The 27,957-nt window shown below is 37.4% G+C and overlaps 1 protein-coding gene across 5 annotated transcripts in view; it reads right to left on the bottom strand.

Annotated features, from left to right (window-relative positions):
* Positions 1–27,957, bottom strand: part of ADGRB3 (adhesion G protein-coupled receptor B3) — a 700,248-nt gene that overhangs the window by 24,690 nt on the left and 647,601 nt on the right. For all 5 annotated transcript variants that reach the window (XM_081828473.1, XM_081828476.1, XM_081828477.1 and 2 more), the window contains 3 exons: positions 17,440–17,535; positions 15,727–15,766; positions 10,582–11,225 (listed from right to left, as the gene is read on the bottom strand). In XM_081828473.1, coding sequence (XP_081684599.1) covers positions 10,582–11,225; positions 15,727–15,766; positions 17,440–17,535 — 780 coding nt within the window. The remainder of the gene's footprint in view (positions 1–10,581; positions 11,226–15,726; positions 15,767–17,439; positions 17,536–27,957) is intronic.

The following is a 27,957-nucleotide window of genomic DNA, read 5'->3' as shown; positions in this document are numbered from 1 at the left end:
AAAAGAAGAAAAACCAATATAAAGTTATGTTTAGTCATTCAAATAAAATGAAAATTATTATTTTCAATAAAATGTCCTGCATCTTTGTATTACAAGTATTTTCTTCACAGAATATGTTGAAATTTTTGATTTCAAACTCTTTCATCCATATTATTTCATTCTTACTTTGAAGAAGAATATAAAAATAGAGTATTTCTCATCCTGACCTCTTAACTAATTTTTCAGTAAGAATTTTTTAATATAAATTCACACAAAAATTTCAATCTTTAAGGAAACTTTAGGTCTATTATAGCAAAGCTATATTTTTTTACTTTAGAGACACAAAGGATTAAAAGCCATATAGGAAAAAATCATCTAGTCATCTCAAGACTTCCCACCAGCCTATCTCCCGGCTTCATTTCTACTAAAATCTCTCTGGCCTTCTGTCTGAGTCCTAAAGTTCTGTATGTCTCAACCACAGACTTTTTTTGGTATTTAGTAATTCTCCATGATAGGAAAGTCCTAATTGCTAGTTCTTAGAAACTTAAGTATCTATTCTAATTCAGTAAAAAAAAAAAAAAAATAGTCCACACCCCCGAGAAACATAAATGTAGATGTCAGTATCTCAATGTTCCTCTATGGCTCCAACTCTGTTAAACAGCTCCTGATTCTAGTTATAGATCAATACATATTAGTAAAATGATTAGGTGATAAGCCTGATAAAATCAGGAAATATTAAACGAAATTAATGTGACTCTATGAATATTAGTGTAGGATAGGTACACTTAGCATGTGCTCAGAGGGATTTGATATAGAAGGAGATATCTGGTAAATGTAGAAAGGGTCCTCCAAATTTTTAGAGAACAAAAGCAAGTTTCCAATGAGGGTTTTTTTTTTTTTAATTTGGATTTTTTTTGAGGAAGTGGGGGTGAAACAAAAAATAAATATTAAAAACAAGTAATATTTACGCAGTTGAGTATCATGTAAACATTTCCTTTCTCTTCTGCTATCCCATTACCTATCCCAATACCTACCTTAAGTTCAGAAACGTATCAGGGAATCCTACCCATGATAGTTGATTCTTGTAACTGCTAAACAGTAGAGACATACAGGCACTAATGTAGTTTATTGAAAAACCTGCCTACGTTTTTGCAGCTAGAGTTACACTGTCACTGTAGAACCAGAGCCTCCCTATGAACCAACTCCCCAAAGCATGCTTCACTAGACAGAAGGGGATATACTAAAAGATTCTGTTAAAAAAAAGTCTAAAAGTTTTGAAATTATTTGATTTTGGTGGAGCTGGATTACAGAATCCAGTCTTCAAGTATGATCAAGGAGAACACTGAGAAGGAGACTGCTTTATTAAATGGCAATAGCATGTTGATGTCATTTTGGTCCTTGTCTCTGGCATCACCGTAGCCTAGCCCCGGTGACATCCTGGAAGGAGAAACGTGTGCAGGAAGGCATTTAACCCAGGCCTCCTTTGCCATCTCCCGCCACTATTGTTATCTAACTGCGATGTATAAATATCAGGCTCCCATGTGGCGCATCACACTTTGCTGCAATATGCCATACAGAACGTCAGTGCTTCCATTCTCCTCTTGAATGCTTTGCCTTCTTGGCACTGTGACTTCAGCAGGATATTTTTGTAAGTATACGTTAAGCAAAATTCTTTCCCTAATACAGCAAAATGCAAGCCTGGGAACAGTTTTAAGAAGTTACTATAGAACAGTAATCATGAGCTTTGTGTTCCATTTGAAAATTAAATAGTGAGATCTTATGAAAAATGTTCAGCTAGCCAGCAAGTAAGAGACGCTTCTGCTGCAAGCATTGAGGGGTTCTTTGTTGCCAAAGGTCGTAACAACCATACGTTGCTCTGTTTCTGAATGCAAAGCTGTGTAGCCTAAGAACTGGAAATGCTGACGGACACATATCACTAAAGGCTCCATATTTTAGGAACAAGAACAAAAGATGCGACCTAGAAGAACACCAGAAAGAGTTTTCGCTTCTGATGGGTGATGTCACCTATGTACCTATATTGATATAAAATATGAAAAAGAAAACAGATATACTCCTATAAATAGATTTCTCGCTCTTCTATTGAATTCTATGAAAGTTAAATTCTAACAGAGTTATAGCCTAACTAGCAGCCTTGAAGGATCAGATGAAGAAGTAAACAAATGAAGCACACAGATTTCAATCTAAAGAGCTTAAAGATGATGGTGGTGGGGATAAGCAGTGAAGACTTAAAAATTAGAGAATGGGAAAAATGTGGCAGATTTTCGGAGCCCATGAGAGGTTAAAATTTGTGTTCTATAATTCATATCCCCACAATACTGACCAAGTGTACCAACCTTTCAGTTTATAAAGTGCTTTCACATTTGAACATGCTACCTGCCCTGTAGGATGGTCAGGAAAGTATCATTTTTTTATATCCATTCTATGAATTAGGAACACTCCAGACCAGTGTAGTTAAAATGACTTGTTCGCTTAACCTGGGTAGTAAGCAAATGAGCTGGGATTCACACTCAGGTCTTCTGACTCCAAACCCTGTGTTTTATCCACTCTCTCCCACTACTAGCTCAGGGGTAAAAGTGGTAATACTTTGTAGTCAAGATGCCTGTGATATTTTATTGATTGTTACTGGAACTCAGCAAGAATAACAATGCAGGACCCAGTCAATCCAAGGCTGACAGCAGTGGGACACAGATGCTTTCTAGCCATAAAGTAAGTTCAAGCAGATTAACTTTTGTCAATTTTATTTTAAAAGAGAAAAAAAGCATCAGCATGATACTTCTTTGAGAGAAAATCTAATGGCAATGTAAAAGAATTTGTGTTGACTACAGTAACTTAAAAACCATTTGAACATGGGATACTTTATGAGCAATGATACAGTAACACATAGTAGCTGACCTCCACCTCCATGATGTGTCCCCCATTGCAAAATCCTAGTTTTTTGTTTTTTTTTTAATCCTAGTTTATCTTAAAGAAGTATCTGGCACTGGGAAATTGTGGTGTAATGCAAGAACCAGAGTGTTTAATTCTGTTATCCTTGGTATACATGCCGTATGTTGTAAAGTCTTTCAAAGCACTCAAGTTTGTGGAAACTGTGACTGACTTACATGTTTATTCAAATGTCCCTCTGAGTTTGCTGGGAAGTTGTTGAAAGGTATAAAGGTGGTTAGAAAAAGTGGTTATGTGTTTAAAAAATGAGAATCTATTAAAAAAAGTGATCAAGGGGCGCCTGGGTGGCTCAGTCATTAAGCGTCTGCCTTCAACTCAGGTCATGATCCCAGGGTTCTGGGATCGAGCTCCGCATTGGGCTCCCTGCTCGGCGGGAAGCCTGCTTCTCCCTCAGCACTCCCCCTGCTTGTGTTCCCTCTCTCGCTGTCTCTATCAAATAAATAAATAAAATCTTAAAAAAAGTGATCAAGACATAACAATTTTTCTGACTGACAACTGAAGAACTGCTACATATAAATTTAAAATAAGCCAGGGTGGTGTTAAAATATTTTATGAAGATCTAAATCCCTCTGTCCATATATATCCCCAACTTCTCAAATAATTTGATACAAAGCATCCTTTTTGTCACAGTAGGTGATAAAAAAAAAATCTCTTCAGTTCTTCTATGTGGTTTCCTTTTCCTAATTTTCCACTTAGAACTCATCCTAACTTGTATTCTATCCTCAAAACTCCATTAATATTCTTGTCAAGGTCTCTCATGAGCTGCATCTGGTCAATTTCCAGGGTCAACTTTCTGTCCTTAGCTTGCTGGACTCTCAGAAGCTTTTGAAATTTAATCATTTCCCCCAATAAAACACATGATCTTAGCTTTTCCTCTCCTCTCCCCTCCTGTTTGCTGTAGCTCATTCTCAAGTGTCCGTTTGCTGGCTCTTCCTTATCTCATTGTCTTCTAAGTGTTGAGGTCCTGAATTCTTTTTTTTTTCATCTTCTCTCCTGGATGATAGCATTCATTCCATGGTGGTAAATACTATTTAAGTTCCAAACACTCTTTTCTTCTTCATGTCTTTCCCATCACAGAAAATATCAGATATCTAGTTGGTCAGGTCAGAGACTTTCCCCCATCTCTCACCCTGCACATCAAATCCACCAGCAAGTGGTATCTATTTCACCTCTGAAATCTCTCTTCATCCACCTACTCTTCTCCATCTTCACTGTCACCTCTATAGTCAAAAGCATTCTCCTGTCTTGTCTGGATAACTTCAGTAGCTCCCTAACTGTCTTCCAACTTTCTGCTCTATCCCCACTCCTAATAATACTGGATCCTAATCCTTTCCCCCAAACCATCGAAGGGATGGATGGATGGATGGATGGAGAAATGATCATGACAATCTTTCACTTAACAGTCCTTGTTTGCTTCAATTGTTTTACAAGGCTCTCTAAAATCTGTTTTTTTCTTCCTATGCCAACGACATCTTAAGGAGCTCACCCACTGTTACACAGGACTTCTAATCCTGTTAAAATATTCCAAACTTTTTCCTATCTCTGTATTACAGTTTCTTTTGCCTGAAACATCTCAACCTCCAGAGAGATCCTCATAAGCCATGTTCCTTCTTAACTTCACCCCATATAGCACTGTAAGAGGCTTAGATCACCTTATCAAGTCTCTCCCTCACATTCCATGGTCCTTACCCAGCTTAGTACACTCCTTTAGATTATTCATTTGTTACCAGTTATTTCTCTCTTCCATAGGGTTTATTCCCCACAGGGATAGGATCCACAACTGTCTTGATCACTTTTATATCCCTAGCATCTACCAAATGGCCTGGCACAATAATTCACAAAATTATTGATGAATAAGTAAAGGAGGTACACTATGGCAGCTAAACAAGTCCAAAATAACATGACTTGTTTCTTGTTTTTGTTTTGTTGTTGTTTTTCTTATTCTTTGGGAGAATATGGATGAGCAGGCAGACTAAATACACAAAGAAAACCATTATGGGGGTTCCTGGGTGGCTCAGTCTTTAAGCGGCTGCCTTCAGCCCAGGTCATGATCCCGGCGTCCTGGGATCAAGCCCCGCATCGGGCTCCCTGCTCAGCGGGAAGCCTGCTTCTCCCTCTCCCGCTCCCCCTGCTTGTGTTCCCTCTCTCGCTGTGTCTCTCTCTGTCAAATAAATAAATAAAATCTTTAAAAAAAAAAACCATTATGAATGGATTAGTTGACAGTGAAAAGGATCAAGACAATTGAGGGGAATGCAGGTTTATCACTAATGGAAGGAAAAACAATTCAGGATGATTTAAGAGTAAGAAAATGTACAAGAGTATGAGGCTACACAGAGGAATACTTAGGAAGTATATGCATCGAGGCATCTTTCCATATCTAAATCCTCTAGAACAATGAATAGTTTCTCAGAGGGAATAATTCATTATTTGTGTCACTTCAAATTAAACTGGACCAGACACTAGAGAATTCACTGCAAGGGATAAATTACAGTGACTAATAAATGGCAATATGACTGCCATTAAAAGTTTTATTATAGAGTAAGCAATGAACATACTCAAGGAGAAAGCTTTGATACCAAATCCATTCAAAATATCTGTGAAAATAAAACCTGAGGATAATTAATTTTGAAAAATGACTTTTATTTCAGCTAATTTTGTTTGCATGCCTGCATAAAACAAAACACTAAAGAAGGGCAAGCCTTCCTTTCATCACAGCTATGTGAGAACAAAATGTAAAAAAGAAAAAGTGGCTTCTGGACAAAGGTCAGTTCTGTAATGGTTTCTGTTAGTGACCGTCTCCCAGCTCCCAAGTGAGGCCATAATATTTTGTCTAAAGCCTGAAATATTGATTTAATACAGCATTCAAGCTTCTTCACAGAAATTCAAGATATAATGGTAATGAAATAATAACACAACCTTACATCTGAAGTGCTTCTTTCAATTTGCAAAGGGTTTTCACATACATTATCTAATTTGCTCCTCACAAGAGCTTTATGGGAGGCAACTGCAATGTGACATGACAGCTGACATGTTTTACCTTTAAAAACCATTATGGTGAGAGTTCTATAATTCATGACCAGAAAACTGGAGTATAAAAATGTAGCCTAGAATGGTGTCCCCTTCTACCCATTTCTAAATTGAGGGAGACTTATCTGACAATGTTTTCAGATGCATAGTTAAGTTTATACCGAAATGGTCAGAAAAGCTGGAGTAGCAAAACTTTCTGCTCCTGATAAAATCATTTTGTAACCTATCTAATCTGATTAGCCATTAAGGGTTTCTTCATGAATAAGAAAAATTAAAACACAATTTGTCAGGAGAATGAGAGGAACCACTTAATGTATTTTCATCTGAGCAAAGTGTTTCATAAGAATTCTAGTGATAGTGGAGCTGAGAAGCCACATACAGGATCACGAGGTAACCCAGAGATTAGCAGAAGTGACTATCCCCCAGGCTGGACAAAGGGAGATGGCATTGTGACATAAGCCCAGGGGCTGAGACACCTGGCCAAAGCCAGAAGCGTTAAGAAACTGCAGCTAAAGAGACACAAGATGGTGTCCAAAGCAGAACGAACAGGGGAGAAATATCCTGGGATTCTGCCCACCTCCAATCTCTCCCCAGTGCCTCCTAGTGGCCAATCACTCCCAGTCAGAAGCACAGGAACCTGCATCAGCCTTCAGTGACACAGGGGAAAAGGGTGCAGAATGGACCATGTGCCAAACAGGCCCAGGACATGCATACAAACTGAAAAGATTTTTGAGTGAGGAAATGTTTATTATTTAAATCTAACAAGCTACAGGCTGTGGAATAAATACCAGTGTTCCAAAGATTCAAAGCAAATACTGACCTATCTTACAATGATATAGCTAGAATTTTTAAAAAAATAAATAGGACCACAATCCAAAATTTAAACTATGTTTCATAGTCCTCAAAATGGCTTAAGGACTATGATACCTTAATATTTTCCCCACCTGCTCCACAGCAACCTAGTGGTTACTTGCTTTTTATACACACCAAATATCAACACTTTTTTTTTCATTAATTGAAGGTGAATGACTTAAGTGCGGATGACAGTTTAATTTTTTTTTTTAATTGTTTTAAAAACATTTATTTATTTATTTTAGTGGGGGACAGAAGGAGAGGGAGAGAGAATCTCAAGCAGACACCCTGCTGAGCGCAGAGCCCAATCTTATAACCTGGGCCAAAATCAAGAGTCAGATGATTAACTGACTGAGCCAACCAGACACCCCTGACAGTTTTATTCTTCTTAACCTTAAAGCATTTAGAGGACATTGAGGGCTGGAGCCATTGTGAGGATTTCTATCATATTAAAATTCCAATTATCCCATAGTTGTGGAAACTAAATCTTTCAGAAACTACAATTTCGGAATTGCTCATCAAGCCCATCCTGCGAATGGATACAGATGGAAGATAACACATTATTTAAAAAAAAAAAAAAAAAGGAAGGTAATATTGGGCAGGGAGAAAATCTGGATAAGCTTTTATGCCAAGAAACTTCATGCATTCATCAAACTTTTTTACACTCAATAATTGGGGGGTAGCTAAACAAACTCCTCTGAAGGCTAGAGCCTTTTCTAATGGCACTGCATTTCAGGGCTGGGGAGCCTCCCTCCTTCTTTATTGCCTCCTGCTTATTTGAATAAATAATTCTACACACTCACCCACTCTGGCTTTTGTTTTCTTTCCCTTAAATCTTGTTTCTCCTTGCCTTCTCTTTTCCTTATGCAAACCACATTCTGTGCTACAACTGGTAGCTTTTATCTTCTTCTCTTTCTCCCCCCAACCCCACTTGGCAATTTGTGAATACCCACTCCTCTGGAGGAAACTTCCTGAATTCACATGAACATCAAGAACATTATTCTTGAAAGGATCCTGATGCACCTGGCCGTCCTCTGCTGCTGCAGTTTGCAGGGCTGGGTGTTCCTGTGGCTGTGATCTTCCTTCTTGCTCAGAGGGGGAGACAACTCAAACCGTTCTGTGGCTTGGGCCTCACGTCATCCACATATTCACCCACTTGCGTCTTTACATTGTCTTCTAAAAGACTCCGGGCACCTCCTGGCTACCGTTGATCCCCTCATTATGTAGATACTCCAGTCATCTTTTGGTTTCTTCCTCTAATGTCAGGATATCATCTTCCTCACTGGTTGGCCCTGCAGATACAGTCTAGCAGAGCTGATAACTCAACTTGACAATGCATCACTCTGCTCATAAGGAAAGCCGTACCACTGACTTTATCTTCATTAGTCACAGACCTATGTCCAAAATCTGTTAGCTGTGTATACCTATACTTTATCCTTGTCCTGTCTTTATTCACGGTAAGACCATATGTCTGTCAAGGGTTAAAACGAACTTTAAAATTGTTCTCCTGCTAATGTCCAGACACATTACGGTCTCTTTTAGACAGCATAAAATTGATCAGGACAGAAAGATTCTTTTCCTAGATGTGCTATGTACTTGCTCTGTAACCTTGAATAAATGACTTTACTTCAAGGATTATAACAACTTATCCATTGCACTGAGGTGTTGTGAAGATTAATTGACTCATGTTTTTAAGGTGATTTGAGGATCTGCTAATGAAAGATGCTATATAAATGATAATTTTTATTATTCATTCCCACATCTATATATTCTCTTTCAGCTGTCTCCTAAAATGGTCACCATAAGCAATTACTATTAAATTCTTTTAAAGAATGAAAACGAGGAACTGAATTTTCATTCTGAATCCTGAATTTTCTTTCCTTTTCAAGATGTAAGCCTTGTGATCTCTAAGTCATTTAAATGCAGATCTTTTGGCTGAATCACAGTTATATATGATGCTTATACTTAATAATAAGGATATGGAGATTTGGAAAAATTACAAACTGAACAGAGCAACACTTGGAAATTTAGTCTATTGTTCAAGCACACACAACCTGTATAATATCAAACCCCCGAGAGGTTTTTAGGCTTTTAGATGTAAAGCATTTTTATAATAAAGCAAGATATTTTAATGCAATTCCATTCCAGCCCCTTTAGCACATTTTAAAGAGCTGTTCTATAGAGAGGACTCATATGGTCATTATGATTTTCAAGTAGTACATCAGAATTATGATTACTTAGGATGTTATATTATTATATGCACACTCACTGAAAATCCTTTTGAAACTTTTGTGATTTTGCATAAATATTATGTAGCTGTGCTTATGTGGTCATACAAAGGTGACCTGCTAGTCTCTGGGATTCACAAGTTAGAAACAGAGAAATAGTAGCTTGTCTGCTAATTCAGAAGGACAGAACACACTTGTCCAGTGGTAGTGGGAGCTCCTGCCCCTACATGTAACTTGGCCTCACTGCCCCTATGCTTTTGGTTCTGAGGGATGATTCTTCTCAGAAAACCTACTCTGTTAAGACTGATCTAGAACCTGGGGATTTATTCTAGATCCCATCCACATCACCACTTTTCCCATCTAGAAGCTCCTTGATCCAGTTGGGAAAAAATCTCAAAATCACACCACTCATCAAGTTGCTCTGGCCTTACAGGATCTCTTTTCCTGTTAACCTAGTAGAAGGAATGGCTTTGTGGGGAGAAGGGAGGGACAACTGCTTCAGTGCACTTTTGAACACAAGAACATAAGATGATCAGCAATATTTCTGATGGAAAGGGTAAGCAACCAGTTATAGTGTCTTTCTCTAAGTAGTGTCTTATGAAATGACCGATCATATTAAAACAACTGGCCATACATGCAAAAGAGTGCATGTATTGCACTGTATACTAAACATACATAATATATCAGCAGTAGGTTTATAGCAAAATTTCAAGGTACTAGATATAAAAGTCACAGACAAAACAGTAACATGATGTATGTTGATAAAAAAAAAAGACACATTCCTTAGGTCTTCCTTGATTAATTATAATGTGAATGATATTGATAACGGTTGACTACTCTGTATTTCATTTTATAAATAGAAAAGAAGCTGAGGGGAATTTGTTTTTATAGAAAAGCCATGTGGTCGGACCTCGGAGTCTTGACTCTTAATCTGATTAATGTGCATTCCTCCTGAGAGCTCACAATTTAAGACAAAAAATTTTAGTGGTCATCATTCTACAAGAGCTGACAGCAAAACACTTACTCTGAAAGATATCGATCTAACATAAAAATAGAGTTTATAATCAGTGTAATGGAAGACTCCACAGAAACATTCCAATTTTGGTATTTTTAATGGATGCCCTCACACAGAAAATCCAGATTTTGGTTTAAGTTTGTAATGCCATCCAGGAACTACTTTGACCACCAAAAGGATCTCTGGTAACCTGAGAAACATCAAGAGGATCTTCTATTTTTTCCTTTATGAGTGCTGTACTTGATTCCCATTATGAAAGAATTACGATTGATATCCTTTTAAATATAGAGGACTCCCTTTTCAAAACATGGTCTTGAGAAAGAGCATTCTGATGTACTACTGGAAAAAAAAAAAAAGTATGTCTAGAATCTTAATACCAACGTGCCAAAAATTTGTGTATGATACATAACTGCAAAAGGTAATGTGAGTCTTCTCCTTCAATCCAGTGTCGTATGAATCAATTTCTCAAATATCAAATATCTCAAATATCAAGGAAAGGTTTATTCTATTGCTTACCTCTAATGAACTCATTGATATCGTTGATCCAGTTTCACTCCTTGATAGTCCTGCATTATCATCCAACTCAGAGGCCATGAAATTCTTCACAGCTGTGCGAGGCTCAAAGGGCAAATTCTGCATATGTTCCTGGGGTGCAAGGTGTTGATCTAAGTTCATACTAAACTGGTCCATTACAGGGGGATTCATGTTGAATTCGGGATTCACTTTGTAGTGCAATAACCTTTCATGTGGTAAGGTTTCCATACCAATATTCATTTTGCTTTCTTCTTTCATTGATGGCTGTGTATTTACAGAACTTCTGGGCATCACGATATAGTCACTTTCCATCATTCTTTCTTGAGGATGGACCATGTCCATATCAGCTCCTCTCAAATTGTCATCTGTACATAAGTACACAGTTCTTCGCAATTCACTGTTCTCTTTTTTCAAACACTGATTGCCCAGCTCATTCATACTCATGGGCATGTGCATACCCGTAGGTTGCTGGATAATGACTTTGGAAATGACGTTTCCAGGGAGTGTGGAATAGCTTAGCCCTTCAGGGTTTGTTCCCTTTTCTTCTTCGTCATCATTTAGAGAAATCCTAGAGAGCGTTCCTGTTATTGTTGCTGCTCGGCAAGGACCGATATCCTTATGAAGAACTGTAAATTAGGATATAAAAATTCACAAAAGAAAATTAATGCATTTTTATTTTTTCATTACTGTATTCTGCTCTCTATGAAACAAATTCCTTAATCAAATTAAAAAAATAATATTTAAAAAATTATATATCTATTGTTTGTAGATGGTCCAGATTACTCAATCACTCTTTATTGATTCTGATATGCTTTCATAGATCTCAGGCAGTCCATAGCTAAAACACATCTGAAAGTTGATTAATGAACTTTCAAAAATCTCCATACTTTATTCTTAAACAACTCTGCATAGCTTTTCAGGGAAAGGCAGATACCAGAGAAGTTTCTCCATCAGTCTGTTGCAAAGAGTTTTATGAAATCATGGATATATTCACATGAATTTGACTTTTTCTCAAAGGCTTTTCCCCTAAAGAATTCTACAAGTTCTCTTCATTAAAATACTTCTTGAAAGAGGTAATCAAGGAGAATTTCATCATACTGCATTAGAAATTCCTTCAAAATTATGCATGTTGAAAATTAATGAACATTTATCTATGAAGTCCATATGGTCAAGGTACATACAGGGTTCAAAAGTATTTATCATCTTCAGTTCCATGTGGGGTAAAGAAGAATTTTTTTACAAGATCAATCCATATGCTCGAATGCCCCTGAGGTGGGGTGGGGCGGGGGGGGTGGTGTTAAAGTTGCCACTGACTTGAAGCAGGAAAAAACCATATGAGCCTCTGAAAACTCAGTTTAATTTTAAGCCTGAAAAATAATGACTTAGAAAAATTAAAAATTCATGAGGACTTGTAGTAAGAGAAGGGGAAAAATGAAAACATAAACCAAACAAACACAAACCAACAAAAGAATTCAGAATTTTTAATTAAAATGTATTCTAGCATTTTTCTTCTGTCTCTATGTAAGAAGAAAGCCGTATCTTATGGGTAATAGTAGCAGAATGACTTGAGGCATGCTTAGTTGTAAAAAGATGTCAGTTTTGAGGTAGGAAAGAATGAAATTCTGAAAAAATATTCTTGGTAAGTTTGGTATTGAAAACACACAGAAGAGCACTCTGTGTAAGTTGGTTCAACGTGCCGTGCCCACTTGATGCTGCTCTACCCACAAAGCAGAGCAATTGTCGCCGAAAATTTCATTAGGCAGAGATGACTATAAAATATTTGATTCATTGTTTCCTCATGAAAGTGTCAGATATATTGAACTTCACCCATTTTTAACCAATTTTCAAAGAGCATCATAATGATTACTCATTAAAGCAGAGGTTAAAAACCAGAAGATTATGTCTTCCCTGACTACAAAGAGAAGCCTTAAAAATTATTTCAAAACATGCATCATTCAAAAAAAAATATGCATTATTCATGTAATATCTTTTATCTTTAGAGATGCGATATTTAATTATTGTATTAGGTCTCTTTATTTGAGACACTAAAAATCATGTTAAACCTATATCTACATTTTTTTTTTATTAATCCACAATTTGGTTGTAAGTTTTTGTATTTATTATATAAAAATGGGCTAATTCAGTTTTAAAAACTTATTTCCCAACCTCAGATCAGTAATGAATTGTGGTTGCCAGGAAAAATTTACGTAAAAACATTAAGGGGCAAAGTATGTTAAATTAATAGACTTGGTAACATTTTAAATAAAATACTTTAAAAAATCTCCAAATTCAGGGAAGAACAGTTTCAATCTTTAACTGCATGCAAAAACTAATCCAAAATTTATAGCCGTACAATTTAAAGGCAAGTTATGGGAACAGGTCATATTACATTAAGGACATATATAATTTTATACTTTTATGAATATATTAGAAAATATAAAGGAAATTTTGGTACTGAATATTGATTTTATAATCTGTACTTGTGCAAGATACATTTAGTTTTGTATCAGTTAATATGATTTGTAGTTATAGTTACCATATTTTTACGACATGACACAGCTGTCTTTACTGAAAAATTGTGTATCTTAACTATTTGGGGAAAGACAGTTCTTCTTATGAAGTAGTGTCTCCTCCATATGAGAGATATTTTTGCCTCTCAGACTTGCTTAAAATGGATATCCAAATTTTGAATGGAAACGTAAACACATGCATACCACCTACACAGCACAAACATGATGTTGAAGTGATGGGGCTTTTATGAGAAATTAAGTTGTAAAAGGCAAAACACAAACACACACAGCAAAACAAAAAGCACCTAAATATTTTGCATAATCGGATATATATTCCACCCTTTGGGAAAGTGAATTTCAACAAAACTTAGAGAAAGATTACTCGGAGCCCATGAATTGAAACTTTAAAACTGAACTGGACAGATACCTCTAGGAAAAACTCAAGGCAAGTTCCTGATGAGCTCAGTTAAAAAGGGCACAGACAAAAAATGAAAAAAATTACAAAAATATTTTCCAACAAAATAACGGTTCTGGGCTGTATTAGGAATACTAAATCCCAGAATGCAACAAAGTCTGGGGAAAGGGGGTAATTTAACAAGGGAGCAGGATGAGTACTGATGGATGAGACCATGGCTTGGGTAGGATAATCTAATACGGCGGTTCTCCAACATCAGCATGCATCAGAGTACCTAGACAGCTTGTGAGAACACTGGTAACTGTACCCCACCCCACAGTAGATCTGGGGTAGGGCCTGAAAGTTTGCACTTCGAACAAGTTCCCTGCTGCTCTGGACAAAACTACTTTGTTCCTCTTTCAACGATAACTGTAAAGAGTACGCCAAAAAAGGCTGAAAGGAAACTAAACTAAATGTAGGAAAATAGGAATTAAATGAATGCCTAGTTATTTTAAAGAAACTCAGGCTTCTGGACCCCAGACAGATCACATCCATCTTGGAACACAGATGTAGAACCTGGCACCATGGCTAGTGATCTTTGAGAAATTATGGAAAGCAGATAGAGCAAGGGAAAATGTTTGATCAGTTGTCCAAAAACAGAAATGGTAGACTTTGGAAACCAAACACTACTGAGGCTGTTTCTTAGCAATATTTTGTTAGATATTAAACAAGAAAGAGTGATTCCTAATCCCCTACCCCAGGCCCACTGTGGGTGGGTTGCCAAGTTATGATAGTTATTCTACTGCTCTGCTATGAGTATTTTCACTGAATTCAGAAATGAGAATATGAACTTAGTCTCTCATATTCTTGTGATTATGACAACTCTGTAATCTCACAACCTGCAAAGATGTTTAATGGTCATGAGTTGATTCTGAAAAGTATATATACTTAAAGGGAGTCCATGTGGGGTGGGTGGGAGGTGTCCTACTGAACACAGCAGGGTTCTATCCTCATTCTCTTCCCATCCAATTCCTTGACTGACAGTTTGAATGAATATTTAGAAGGTATTCTCATCAATCTTTCAATGGCCAAAAAATTTCAAATGGATAGAAGGCTAACCTGAAACTAGCAAAATCACAAAGAGAGATAAATGCAAGGCCAGATTTTTCTTCAAGGAAAAAACCTAGAGCCTTTACCTAATCCTCTACTGGTAAAGTCCTGACAACTACTACAAGAGGTCTTAGGGATTTTAGATGACAACAAGTTGACAGCTAGTAGTAATGTACCAGTTGCTATGAAATGAAATGCAAATGTAGATAACATTAATATAAGTAAAGTGCCGACTGTGAGAAATGCTGAATAAGTGTGTACGTTCGGGCAATATAATTTAAAAACTCTTGACAGACTGGAGGCTATGTGGGCACCGTGCCTGCCGGGGAGGATGTTATGAGGAATGAATGAGGAACCATGGTTAGTTTAGCCTGGAGAAAAAGGGCTTGGACTGGACTAATAGGATTTGCTTCCAAACATCTGGATATTTAGATGAAGTAGACAGCCACTCTTATTTTAGAAGGCAGCACTAAAGTCAATGAATATAAGGTAAAATAAGGTATATTATATATCCCCAATATAAAGAAACATTTGCAACAACTGGAATTATCCAAAAAATGAAACATGTAGTTTCCTTTGAAACTCCTGAGTCATCTACTCCTGGTGAGAGTTCAGCCCCAGGCTGAGGATACCCACTGGGGACACCGTCCGTGGGACCCTAGCTCTCTAATGCAGAGAGCACCGCACGGTTTCTTCTGGGCCCCACTAAGCACGTAGCAACAGCAGCAACTATGATACACACTGTGTTTCATCCTTGCAACAACCCATATTCCACAAATGATGGAAGTGAGGCACAAAGAGGCCAAACTGGCCTTAGACCTGACAACCAGGAAGCAGTGGAATGGAAGTCTTAGGTCTCGTAGTCCATGCTTTTCTGTTGTCACTGTGCTTCTTATGAACCATTCTTAGTTTCTCTGTCAATCCTCATTCTCCCTTCACCCCCCGCCCTCCCCCTCCACCACATTTTGCTATTACAGTGCTTCCCTTTGAAATATTCTATTTATTCATCCACATGAATATGTGATGTGTAAGCTGTGGCATTTTCATTAAAATCAAAATCATAAAAGTGATTTCACTTCCCTAATGATATTTTCAAAATCCAAATATTCTTACCTGATCGACAAGCAATGTCTACATCCTTTTCAAAGTCTGTCTGTAACAACAAATAATAAGGTACAGAATCATCATTTAATGAAGACCTCGAGTGACTTTCACTAACTAGATTAAAGTTTACAGATATCTGACTAGGCAGTACTAGATTATTGTTTTGTGCAAAAGAAGTTTCTTGAGGAGTAATCAAATTATTTTCAAGCCTATTTCTTAGAGACCAAATGTTGAATTAAAGCAGTGGAAAAGTGGCATACAATTTTAATAAAGCAATACAATACCCACTGTCATCTTCAGTCAGGAGACTGACACCATATATAAAAGAATAGAGTTTCAAGGCAATTCCTTAAACCACACTAAAAAAGAATGTGCATTATTATGAACATACTTAAATGTCTCTGTTATTTGTATTTTTATTCACTTTGAATATATTGTTTATAAGGTAGTATAATGTAGTATTTTATAATACAGGTTTGTCAAACCCTTAACAGTCAGACCAGGCTCTTCAAATGATCCATTTTCATTCAAACTGACAAAAGCCTTTTAGATCTAGGAATTATAATCGAAGATTAAACAATACTAATCTGGTCTACAACCTGCTAGAGTTCACTTTCATCCCCATACTTTTAAACAGATCAGTTAATTTTTTTAAGTGGAAAAATTAAATTAGCCCATCTTAATCAAGTTCTTCCAGTCATATACTGGATGATATTATTTAGAATTTTTAAAATTTATTCTAATGTTTTAAATTAGAAATTTCAGTATTCATCTGTTTTTTTTTAATTTTTTTTTTAAAGATTTATTTACCTGACAGAGACACAGCGAGAGAGGGAACACAAGCAGGGGGAATGGGAGAGGGAGAAGCAGGCTTCCCACTGAGCAGGGAGCCCAATATGGGGCTCGATCCCAGGACCCCGGGACCACGATCTGAGCCGAAGGCAGACGCCTAACGACGGAGCCACCCAGGCACCCCTCATCTGTTTGTTTTAATACAGAATTGATAATTCCTTCTCAAGTCTTAGTTATTAGTATATTGTTTTGACTATTTTATGTTGTCTAATCCAAAAACATTCATAATAAATTGAGTATATGGTAAAAGCAATCTCTATTTAAGTCCCGCTTTCAATGAATCAGTTTAAATCTTATCTCATTTCTAAAAGACACCAAAGTGCTTATGCCTAAAGGACCACTTAATCTCACCAGTCAGAGCTCATGTACAATGACTGAGCTTTTATTGGAATTGTGACCATGCCCTTCTGCCTTAGGGCAGTGGTTCTAATCTTAGGCTGCATATTGGAACCACCAATACCTGGGGTCCCACCCCAGACTTTCCGATTTCACTGGTCTGGAGTGTGGATTCTAATGCACAGATAAGGCTGAGAACCATGCTTTACGACCAGAAGAACAGGTCCATAGTGTTCTGGTCTGTAAACAAACAGGTTCCTGTGGACAAATTGTTATCCCTCATTCTGTGCAGGGGTGAAAATACTCTGGTGTTGCGTAGAAACACACTCAACACACCAGGGGGCCCATAACAGATCTGGGACTCCCAAACAATTCAAACAGAACGGTTATCTGGTAGTTCTAAATCTGTTCATGAACTAAAGCCAAAGTCACTCAAAATGGGACTTGGATACTATTTTAGTAGTAAGAATATTTTGTTTACTCCCATCACAAATCATTACTTAATCAAGGGTCAGAAGGAAAATAAAAGCTCACCATTATTTGAGCATGCCCATTAGGAAAAGAACTTGAAGAATCAGCATTGATCGGATCCTGACAGTTTCTCAATCGGCATCTAAATGCATCCTGAACCTATAGGGGGGAGAAACCCATTAATTTTCTTCTCTCTTGGTAATGACCAGATACTCTCTATATTGGCAATCAACTGAGAAATGATAACTATCATTGTTTTATATCTAATACCCATTTTGCTTACTTCTTAATACATATACCAGTATCCCTGGACTTTATGCCAAGGACATCTATCACTTGCCATAATCTATTGGGGGAAGTGCTGGGAACTCCTCAGTTTTCACCAGGGCTGCGTCTGGCTGAAAAACCAGTAATTCTTGCCAGAGGGCAGATTTATTTTTCACTGTTATAACCAATGTGCATGTCTTTCAAGAGGGATTTCCTATTTGATATGGCATAATTTTCATAATAGCTTTAAACATTGCAAAAATGAGATTACTCAATGATCTTTTGACTGGAATTGATTTGGGATCATTTAGGGACAACTATTTCTTGTCTCCATTCAAGTACCATGTGCCTTGGTGTAAAAACAAAACACAATGAAACAAAAAAGGTAACAAAAACAACTCTTTCTGGTTGTCTTAAAAGAAGAAGAAGAAAAAAAAGATCACTTTGCAAAGCCAAATTTCCTTAATACACATTTACAATTGGATTCTGAGTAAAGAAACATATATCACAAGGAAATGTGAAGAACATTAAATCCTTTATTAAACGAGTAAACATGAATCGATGAATAACAAACACATAAATCAATTGATAGTTATTCTGCTCACATGATGCCTTCCCATTAACATGTCCTTCCCACTTCCTGTGGCTCATTAGGCTCCTAACAAGCTATTGATAGACATTAATACAAGTAGCTTCTTATCCAGTCAATGGCAAGGTCATTTTCGTATTTTGTTGTTTTTGACTTCACAGGATTGATATTCACCATCTAGTTTATTATAATCTGTTTTATTGGATTAAAAAACCAAGCAGAGATGATGTTGCATATCCCCTATTTTACCAAAGCGCCATCACACAGAGGACCAAAGTAAACACGTAATGAATGATCTTTACTTCTGAAAAGCACTCACATGAAATATCCTGTCACTGTTCTGCTGTGCAATGTGTATAGTATACGTATTGGCCGGAAGAAAACTGAGCCTGTTGTTTTCTGCTCCTCTCACCCATGTCCTAAGTCATCACTGTGAGATTTGGGAAGTGACAAAGGGTTTAGTTACCGCCACAGAGTCCTGGCCAACCAGTACAATAAGGAGACCTTTGTCTACTTCCTTTTCTCCACCTCAGGTTAGAATCCTGGTGATGCAGCCACTATGGCTGTGAATTTAGGGAGTGGGGAATGGACTCAGTGCTCTCTGACTTCTTTTCTATCCTCTAATTCTAATATATCTAAATCTGAGATTTACTGGGAAAAAAAGAGTGAGGAGTTGTCTGCTATCAATGAGCAAGGTGATTTCTTCTTTCCTCCTTCAAACACCTCAGTACAAATACAGGCGAAGGGAAATCTAGTCTCATCATCTTTTCCCGAAGAACTGGATACATATTTAGAACTAAATCACCCAGCTTCTCCCTTGAAGGAGACAGGACATGGGAAATGTTAGATTCTTTAAATGCAAATGCTTTCAGGATCCTCCTTTTTAGGTTAAGAAGTAATAGCTTTGGGTGCCTGGGTGGCTCAGTTGGTTAAGCGACTGCCTTCGGCTTGGGTCATGATCCAGGGTCCTGGGATCGAGCCCCTCATCGGGCTCCCTGCTCAGTGGGGAACCTGCTTCTCCCTCTCCCACTCCCCCTGCTTGTGTTCCCTCTCTCTCTCGCTGTGTCTCTGTCAAGTAAATCTTTAAAAAAAAAACAACTGCAGGGGCGCCTGGGTGGCTCAGTCTTTAAGCGTCTGCTTTGGCTCGGGTCATGATCCCAGGGTCCTGGGATCGAGCCCCACATCGGGCTCCCTGCTCGGCGGGAAGCCTGCTTCTCCCTCTCTCACTACCCCCTGCTTGTGTTCCCTCTCTCGCTGTGTCTCTCTCTGTCAAATAAATAAATAAAATCTTAAAAAAAAAAAAAAAAAAAGAAGTAATAGCTTTAAGTCATAGAGTGACACAATAATAATCAAAAATTGGTAATGAGTCTAGTGTTTGCCAGATGATCACTGTTTACTACATAGAAATTTGCACTGGGGAAAAACAATATCTGTTTTCAGGACAAAGAAAAAAAAAATCCAAAGAACCAACCTCAGAAAAACAGGTATGTGCTAATTTTCTGTTTGTGCCCCAGAGCAACTGTTCAAGTAGTACAATTTATAAAGGTAGATAAATCATATGTTAGAAATATGGCCTTCCAGGAGCTTGTCACAAGAAATTTTTTTTCAAATCTATTTCTAAATACTAGCATATATAACACATGAAAGTGGCACTTGGTAATACCAAACATTAATTTAACTGGTCCACACTAACCACTCTATTTTCAGACCTTCAGAGTCTAGCTGTCAAAGATATTTTTGTCTGACAATGAAATATGGAATGAAGTATGAATGAATGAAATATGGAATGAATGATATGTGGAAATGAAATATGGAAAAGCAACTTCTGCTAAGTTGCTCTTCAAAATCCACTATCTGATCACTTGAAGGAGATATAAAAGAAATCTCTTTTTTTATAACATACACACACAAAATCAATCCTTTAAATTACCAAATTCTCAAACATGACAATGGATTAAGGGCATTTCTACCCTGGAGAATCAGTCAATGCTTTGTCAATCAGCTTTGTCAATAGTCAATGCTATTTGGAAGAAACATAAAACAGAAAAGCACAAAAATTCTCCAGTAAATTCAAAGTCATTTTAATGGTCATATAAATGCCATAATTTAAGTGCTAGATTCTCTGACACTTTCAGTGCTTCTGTTACTTCTAATTCAGAAAGCTTTGCAGGAGAAATTCTGCTTGATTCCAAATGCTCTGTTTGATTTTTACAAAATCTTAAAAATGCATTCAGGCAATCTAGATGAGTTAGCCTTAAATATTTGTCCAACACTGTCAGGCAGGAATGATTAGGCTAGATTTCATAATGCATATTCCTCATCACAGAAAAAAGGGTTTCAGGAGAGACAGTACCTGGAAAATATATCTGTAGCTATTTGGAAACATTTTGATAATTAATTGAATTTTCTATCAAGTAAACAAAAAGACTTTTATCTTTGGTGAATCAATTGTACTCATGGAGATTGTACTAATGGAGAACAACTGGAATTTTTTAAAAAGCAAGTCTACAAGGACCTTAATCTAGACAAGAAGAAAGCATAAAAAAACAAAGACAGATCTATATTTGGCTATTCCATCCCGATATTAAAATCTTCTGTGCCAATTGTCATATTTATAGCGCAGGACAATAATAGTTTTGGTATTTCTTGCCTTGTGGTTAAGATTGAAGAAAAACAATTGTTAGAAGGTCCATATATTTATCATTTAAACTCCTTCACCCGACTTACTACTTGTGGGGAATAAGCCACTCATTTTAGGTAACAATTTAATTAAAAAAAATTTTATATAACTCCAAGTTCTTGCAATATTATCATTTTTTAAAACTTACGCAAGACCAGTAGAATACAATTTTTAAACTTGTCTTGAATAATTAAATGTTTGACATATTACGGCACAATTAAAATCTAGCCTCCAAAACGTCCTCTTTTTAAAATACTCTCCCAATAGGTCTTTAACCTTAATTGACAGAGGGTTAAAAAGTACTGGGGGAGTAGCAAAGAACAGGTATGTAAACAGCCTTGGAATATTTAGGGCACTTTAAGGAAATCTGATGTCCTTTTGTGAAATGAAAAAAAGAATGTCAAGAGACATCTTCAAAAATAAGATGAGGTAAAAAGAATAACCTATCAAGGCTGTCTTCTCAAAGTATCCATCAGGGGCACCACCAAAGTTATCCTGTCTAGTTCCTGCTGGGGGCTGCTCTAAAAACCCCTGCAAAGCCATACACCCTTTTATTGTGGATGGTTTCCTGGGTGAGGAATGAATTCAAACAAGTTTGCAGGGGTGTGTCTTACTTCAGTCTCCCCCCACACGAGAGGGATCTGGTTCCTCTCAGGAGCAGCAAGCCCAGAGCTTCTCGGCTGGTCCTCACTCTGAAGGCAGCTCACAGTGTCACTGTGATAGCTGGGGCCAGATTTAGAGATTGCTGGGGAAGAGCACTGAGCAATGTTTGGCAGCTCTGCAATGGAGAGAAACCTCACGGGCAAGAGCGGCACTGCTGGAAATGGGCTCTGTATTTAGCTACCAAGCAGCTAAGACCCCAAATCTTTACCTTTTAAGACAACAGTTCTACCTGCAGTTATTCTTGATTTTCTATTCCAGAGGATCATGTGAAGACAAGCAAAGAAATTAAGTTGCATTCTTATAATTATTTGAGATTGTTAGCTTGGTGAGGGAATTTCTTATGCATTCTCTTTTTTGTCCTGGATCTAATGTCTACTATTGTTTCTATCGATTCATATTAAATAAATGACTCAGCTCTTTTTAATCATATTAAATTCCATATAATTTAATCATTAAATGAACCAGTAAGATTATTCTCAGTTTCATGTGTGTTATGCCAATGGACATAAATAATATGAATGACTTCACATTACAAAAGTATTACATGACTTCTCTGATAGCAAAGGAAATAAAAATGGTTTGTCCTTTGCTTGACATGGAAGGAAAAATATGGACTTTATTCCTACATTTCAGTCCTAATGACTTTCTACTGGAATCTTTTTTTTTTTTTTTTTAAAGATTTTATTTATTTATTTGACAGAGACAGAGACAGCGAGAGCAGGAACACAAGCAGGGGGAGTGGGAGAGGGAGAAGCAGGCTTCCTGCTGAGCCGGGAGTCCGATGTGGGACTCGATCCCAGGACCCTGGGATCATGACCTGAGCCGAAGGCAGTCGCTTAACCAACTGAGCCACCCAGGCGCCCCTCTACTGGAATCTTTTAACATCTAAAGAACCTATCACTCTCAAAATTGTTGTAGCTTTCTACCTTGCTTTGTATCAGTTTGGGGGGGTAACAGTAAGCTTCCCTAGAGGACATTTCACATATATGATCTGAAAAAATGTAATACCATTTCTTTAGCATGCAAATGAGAAAAGGAGGAAGAGAAGTTCTAGGTCAGACACCCCCGCTTAGGCCTGCACAGAAGATACTTCATTTTAGCCTCAAGCCATCCACTTCAAGGCAAGAAATAAAAACCTAATTCATGACCTCTATTCTTATATTTATTTTAAACCTCTATTCTAGACATATTCAACTTTCTGCCACCAGTGTAACAATGTTGCAAGGTGGGATCCCAGGGAACCGGAAGGAGTGGGAAGTGGGATTTGCCTATCCTTTTGACCAGATACTCAGAAGAATTTTAGGTAAAGCAAGCCATGGTTGGATTGAGTTTGCCAATCTCTGCCATGAACTCTGTGTCTCAATTTGTTCACAGATGCTGATTAAGGCTGATGAAAATATTCATAATATAATTGTAATTGTGCTCAGGTCAGGAAAGCCTAATCTGGAGGGAGAGGTACGATTTATAAAAAATGGAATAAGGGAGGTTGGTGATTTCTAGGAATAAGTATATAGGAAGAGAAGCATACGATCCTTGCTTATGTCACATCCATGTTCCTATTTAAAGGCAGTCTTTGTGCTTTTCCATTCTCTGTTCTGATAAAATCCAGCTTCATTGCAGTACCTTCAGCCATTCTCCCATTCCCAGAAAACAAACACAACACACAAAATGATCTTTAAATGTATTTCTTCTTGAACCTTCAATTTGGCCTGACAAAGAGAAGGCTCTTAGCAACCCACTCCCTTCTCCCTTAAATCTTTGTCCTTCTGAGCAAGCTGAGAATCTCAGAATCAGTGGTACCCTGACCCTCCTACCCTGGACCATTCACTAACTCTATGAAATCTATTGAACTTCTTCATGACATGACATACAGTGGCCTCTTACCATGACCACTGAACACCCCAATGAGAATGCTTCAAAAACACCACTTAATCAATGCTATGCACTCAAATGTTGTCAGTACTGTCTTTCTCTTGGGGTTACAGTTATAATCTTTTTTTTTTTTTTTTGAAACCACTCTAGTGTCTAGGATCACAGCACTTGCTTTATGCCTCCATGTACCCCGGATGGTCCCAGAGAAGACTACTCTATATTCACCATAGGCTCCATTCCATGGAAACCACATGCCTAGTAATCTCTCTCCATCTTCCCTTATTCAAAACTTCCACTTCTTTAATCTTCTGACCCCGTTTCTCCGCTCAGGACCCATTGCGTTCTGAAGTCTCCTATCACCCACTCCCTCATTTCCAAAGACTAACTGAAACTCTCGCCCTCCCTCATTAAGGGAGTGCACAGATAAGCGCTTCCTTAAGCGCTTCCGTAATAATGAGTCATACCTAATTTCCCTGTAAACAGTCAGGCTTGGAGATACATGCAACTCTCCATCTGAACTATATTATATGCAGTATGACCTCTTTTCAAATTGCTCTCTAGTTATTTCACCGCTATTGGCTTCATTTATTTTTTTAATGATTGGGGAAGAATATTGGTTTTAGATGAGATCCGTATGGATGCTTGTCTGTTTTATACATTCACAGTCATGTGCTTGTAAATCATTTTGTTTGTCTGTATTCTTTACGGAAATAAGACCAAATTGGAAACTGTAAGGGAAAAAAAAGGTAGAGGGGAATGAGAGGAAGAGAGAAGGGGGGAAAGAATGAAAGAAAGAGAAAACTGTTTATGTTTATTTCAAGCGCTTTGTTACAAAATTGCTTCCTGGGTTTGGATGAAGAGTCTGGGACCTCATCTGGTGCAGCCTAGACCTCCTGCCTGTGCTGGGGAAAGAGAAAAGGGGAGCTTGGCCCTTCTTCCTGCCCCTACAGAGCAGCCGCAGGACCCTCACATACTGACACAACAAAGTCATCTATTTAAGCACTTGCCTCTTTCCTTCCATTTAGTGAAAGGGTTTTATTGTAGCTTATTTTGTATCACAATCTTGTTATTTTCCCCCTCTGACATTAAGCTGTAAGACTGTCTTAGAGCCAGGCACAGCCAGAGACAGGAGAGATGAGAAGAATGTGCAGGCACCAAGAAAGCGGTTTCCTAGCAACAGTAACTATTTCAAAGGTTTCATAACTTGTGTAGTTTGAATTTCCATAGCAATGTGGAGAATAGTAAATAGTAGATGTCGTTATGTGCTTAATGCAAATGAATTCTAATCAAGGAATGATGAATAAATGAAGGAAGCATCTATATTTATTAGATTTTGTCTTATTAGGTATTACACATATTAGCTTCCAAGATCTATGTTTTGTTGCTGAAATTAATGTGTGATAAATCATTTGGTTTAATTTTTTTTCTTCTTATTCCCTCTTTTTGTTTTCTCTTTTGTCAGAGGCATCTACTAAAGCAATTCAACAGACAGAATTGCTCCAGAAGATGAAACTGTATTTTCAAGAATACAAATTTTATGACATTTAAATATTGAGATATCAATCTGGAGGTCACAACAAATTGTTATGCAAATACTCAATTTGCTTTTTTTTTTTTAATGTGGAATATAATTGAGTTGGCAGAACCAAAGTGATCATTTCTCCCTTCCCTTCTGACTTGAAATGATTTGGTTTTAAAATTGGATCCACTAAAAGCAAAGGCACATTTAGAATAAATCAAGCCCCATACACATCACATTTGAAATGCCAGTTATACTATTTCTTTTCTCCTTCTTTAACTGCAAGGCTATATTCCTCCCCTGTGTACACCTACCTCCTTCACAGTAAGATTGCAAAAGTAAATATAGGAAAAGGCTTTTGAATTCACATTGGAAAAATCATTAAAGACTACAAATGACCAAATTATGTTACTGCATGTCAAAAATACACAGAAATAAAAATATGTATATTTGTATCCAGTCTCTCTCTAAATCGAAGGAAATATTTCTTACGCTGCTTATACATTTTTAATAAAGAAAAATCCATACAAATCATCTTGGGTTATTGTGAAAAATATTTTAAAGTGAAAAAAGCAGTAGAGGTAAAACTGTATTCCTAAAATCTCCTATGGGATTATCAGGTAGTTTGATAGGAGTAATTACCCAGTATTTTATAGGTAGCGATCTAGACCATTTGCTTTGGTGTATTTTTATGGAACGTCTGTTCACAGGAGACACTGAGGATATGGGAAGATGTTCCTACTCTCTTGGACTGTGGTTAATGTTAGCACAGTGTGATCACAGGTAATATGAAATAGACCTATTGCTGGTGTGTTACGCGATATGCAGTCAGAAGGTCAAAAAGAGTTCCTCTGAACCCGGTGAGGCCTTCTTATGATGTGGTCCTTGAGATTTGCAAAAGCCTTTTAAAGATTTTTTTTTTATTATTATTTATTTATTTGAGAGAGAGAGAGAATGAGAGACAGAGAGCACGAGAGGGAAGAGGGCAGAGGGGGAAGCAGACCCCCCGCTGAGCAGGGAGCCCGATGCGGGACTCGATCCCGGGACTCCAGGATCATGACCTGAGCCGAAGGCAGTCGCTTAACCAACTGAGCCACCCAGGCGCCCCGCAAAAGCCTTTTAAACAAGGTTCTCTTGGTCTTTCAGTAAAAACTTCCTTTGAGAAATGCTGAAAGAGACTTGCCCTATAACTGACATCTGCTCTGTGTACTTACAGCAGTGTATTAAGGTCAATGCAAAAATAATGGATATGTGGTTTTTCATTTCAGTTTTGGAATGAGAGTGATGACACTCTGCTATTAATTTATCAGCCATAAAACTATTCAATTTGAACTAATCATTGAAAATGAATAACAGGGCCAATATTCATATTTTTACTCCCTATTAAAACAGAAAACATATACTTACAGATATTTTAGCAGAAGCATTTATTATATGATTTAATTACCCTTAAATCATGTTTTTGACAGTTACCAGTCCAATTAGCAAGTATGGAAAAGTTCTGATGGAAATAAATTTTTGTGCCAAATATTTTTCTTCATGTAAGCAACAAAAATTTGATAATAAGCCACCAAAATATCTGTTACTTTAAAACCTGAATATTTTTAACATAGCCTAGCGCTATCTCCAAAGCTTATTTCTGAAGAAAAAGAGAGGCTTATTTAGAGATAGGATACTTTTCTCCTCTTTAACACCTACACTGTTGATATCTTCTGAAAATTGCATAAATATATTATGTATCTTGCTTAAAACCCGCAACTGTTCATCCTTAATTGTCAATCAAAAATGCATCATGTGTCTATTTGCTTAGAACAATTTTGTTAGATAATGCAGAAGACCACAAGATAGCTATAGCTAGAGAATAACGTAGCCCTAAATTATTCAATTTCCCTTTAACTTTTATCTAATTTTGGTCTACAAAGAATTGAATACTTGCAAGATTTTTAATGCTGATATTCTAAGTAGATATTTGTGATGAGGGAATTAAAAGGCTTGGCAACTATAAGCTGAATGAGATTTTTAGATGATGAAATATTGCCTCCTTTGCAATGTGAAGTCACTCTTCTTTTCATCATATAATGTTCTTAGAATACACATGTGGGTTTATTGCTGACATCTGTACCTTACTGAAGTAGCTCAGAAATATTGTTCTTCCTATCTGGTAAATCAGGTAAAAACCTTTGGTTACCTTCACGTATCACTGTAAAAACTGTGTGGTGTGCAGTCATATGCCCATGAGTCTTTCTGCAATGTGCACATCATGATAAAGTTCTCAAACAAGCTGGATAATGCGAAATGACAGTGTAGACTATTTCTTCAAAATTACTAGCATGGCACTGTGTCATTGTGTTTTAGTCACCACTGTCCCCAGAGCAAACACGAAAAGGACTCATAAACCTTGTAAACACTGTGTCAGTGCTTGCAAGCACTCAGCATAATTTTTGCACTGCTTGGAAAACAATATTTTCTTGCTAAACAACTCACGTCTGACGTCTATCACTGCTCAGTGGATTTGGCGCAGGTTAGTGTCTCAGCTCATGAAGGAGGACTTGTTTTCCTCACTGCTGACAATAAACCTCAACCACGACCTGGAGAAATGCTGTGATTATAGATCTATAGTTCCTGGGGACAATTACTGCCTTTCGTGTTCCATTGTGTACATTTTTTTTTTCTAAGTATAAACATCCATCTCAAAATCATTCACCTTTAGCAACCTTAATTTAGTATAGAGACACAAGAACCATTGAGCAATCTTCAACATTTTCTATCTGAAATGAAATTAGTTAAGTATGAAGGAATCGGGATATGCTGTGTGCAGAAGCAGGAATTTGGGAATGGGTTTAAGAGATATCATTGTATTATGTTTATGAACCATGCCTCTTAAAAAAGATGCCACCCCGCACCCTTATCCACCAGTGTCTCTAATAGACTTCTCTCCACCTATGACCTCTCTTGACTCTACTCTCCCTGGTGCCTGGGACCCTCCCCCCG

This window comes from Leptonychotes weddellii, chromosome 8 (assembly GCF_054177405.1).
Source record: "Leptonychotes weddellii isolate Sample4059 chromosome 8, ASM5417740v2, whole genome shotgun sequence".
Taxonomy (NCBI): Eukaryota; Metazoa; Chordata; class Mammalia; order Carnivora; family Phocidae; genus Leptonychotes; species Leptonychotes weddellii.
This window is presented reverse-complemented; position numbering and strand designations above follow the sequence as displayed.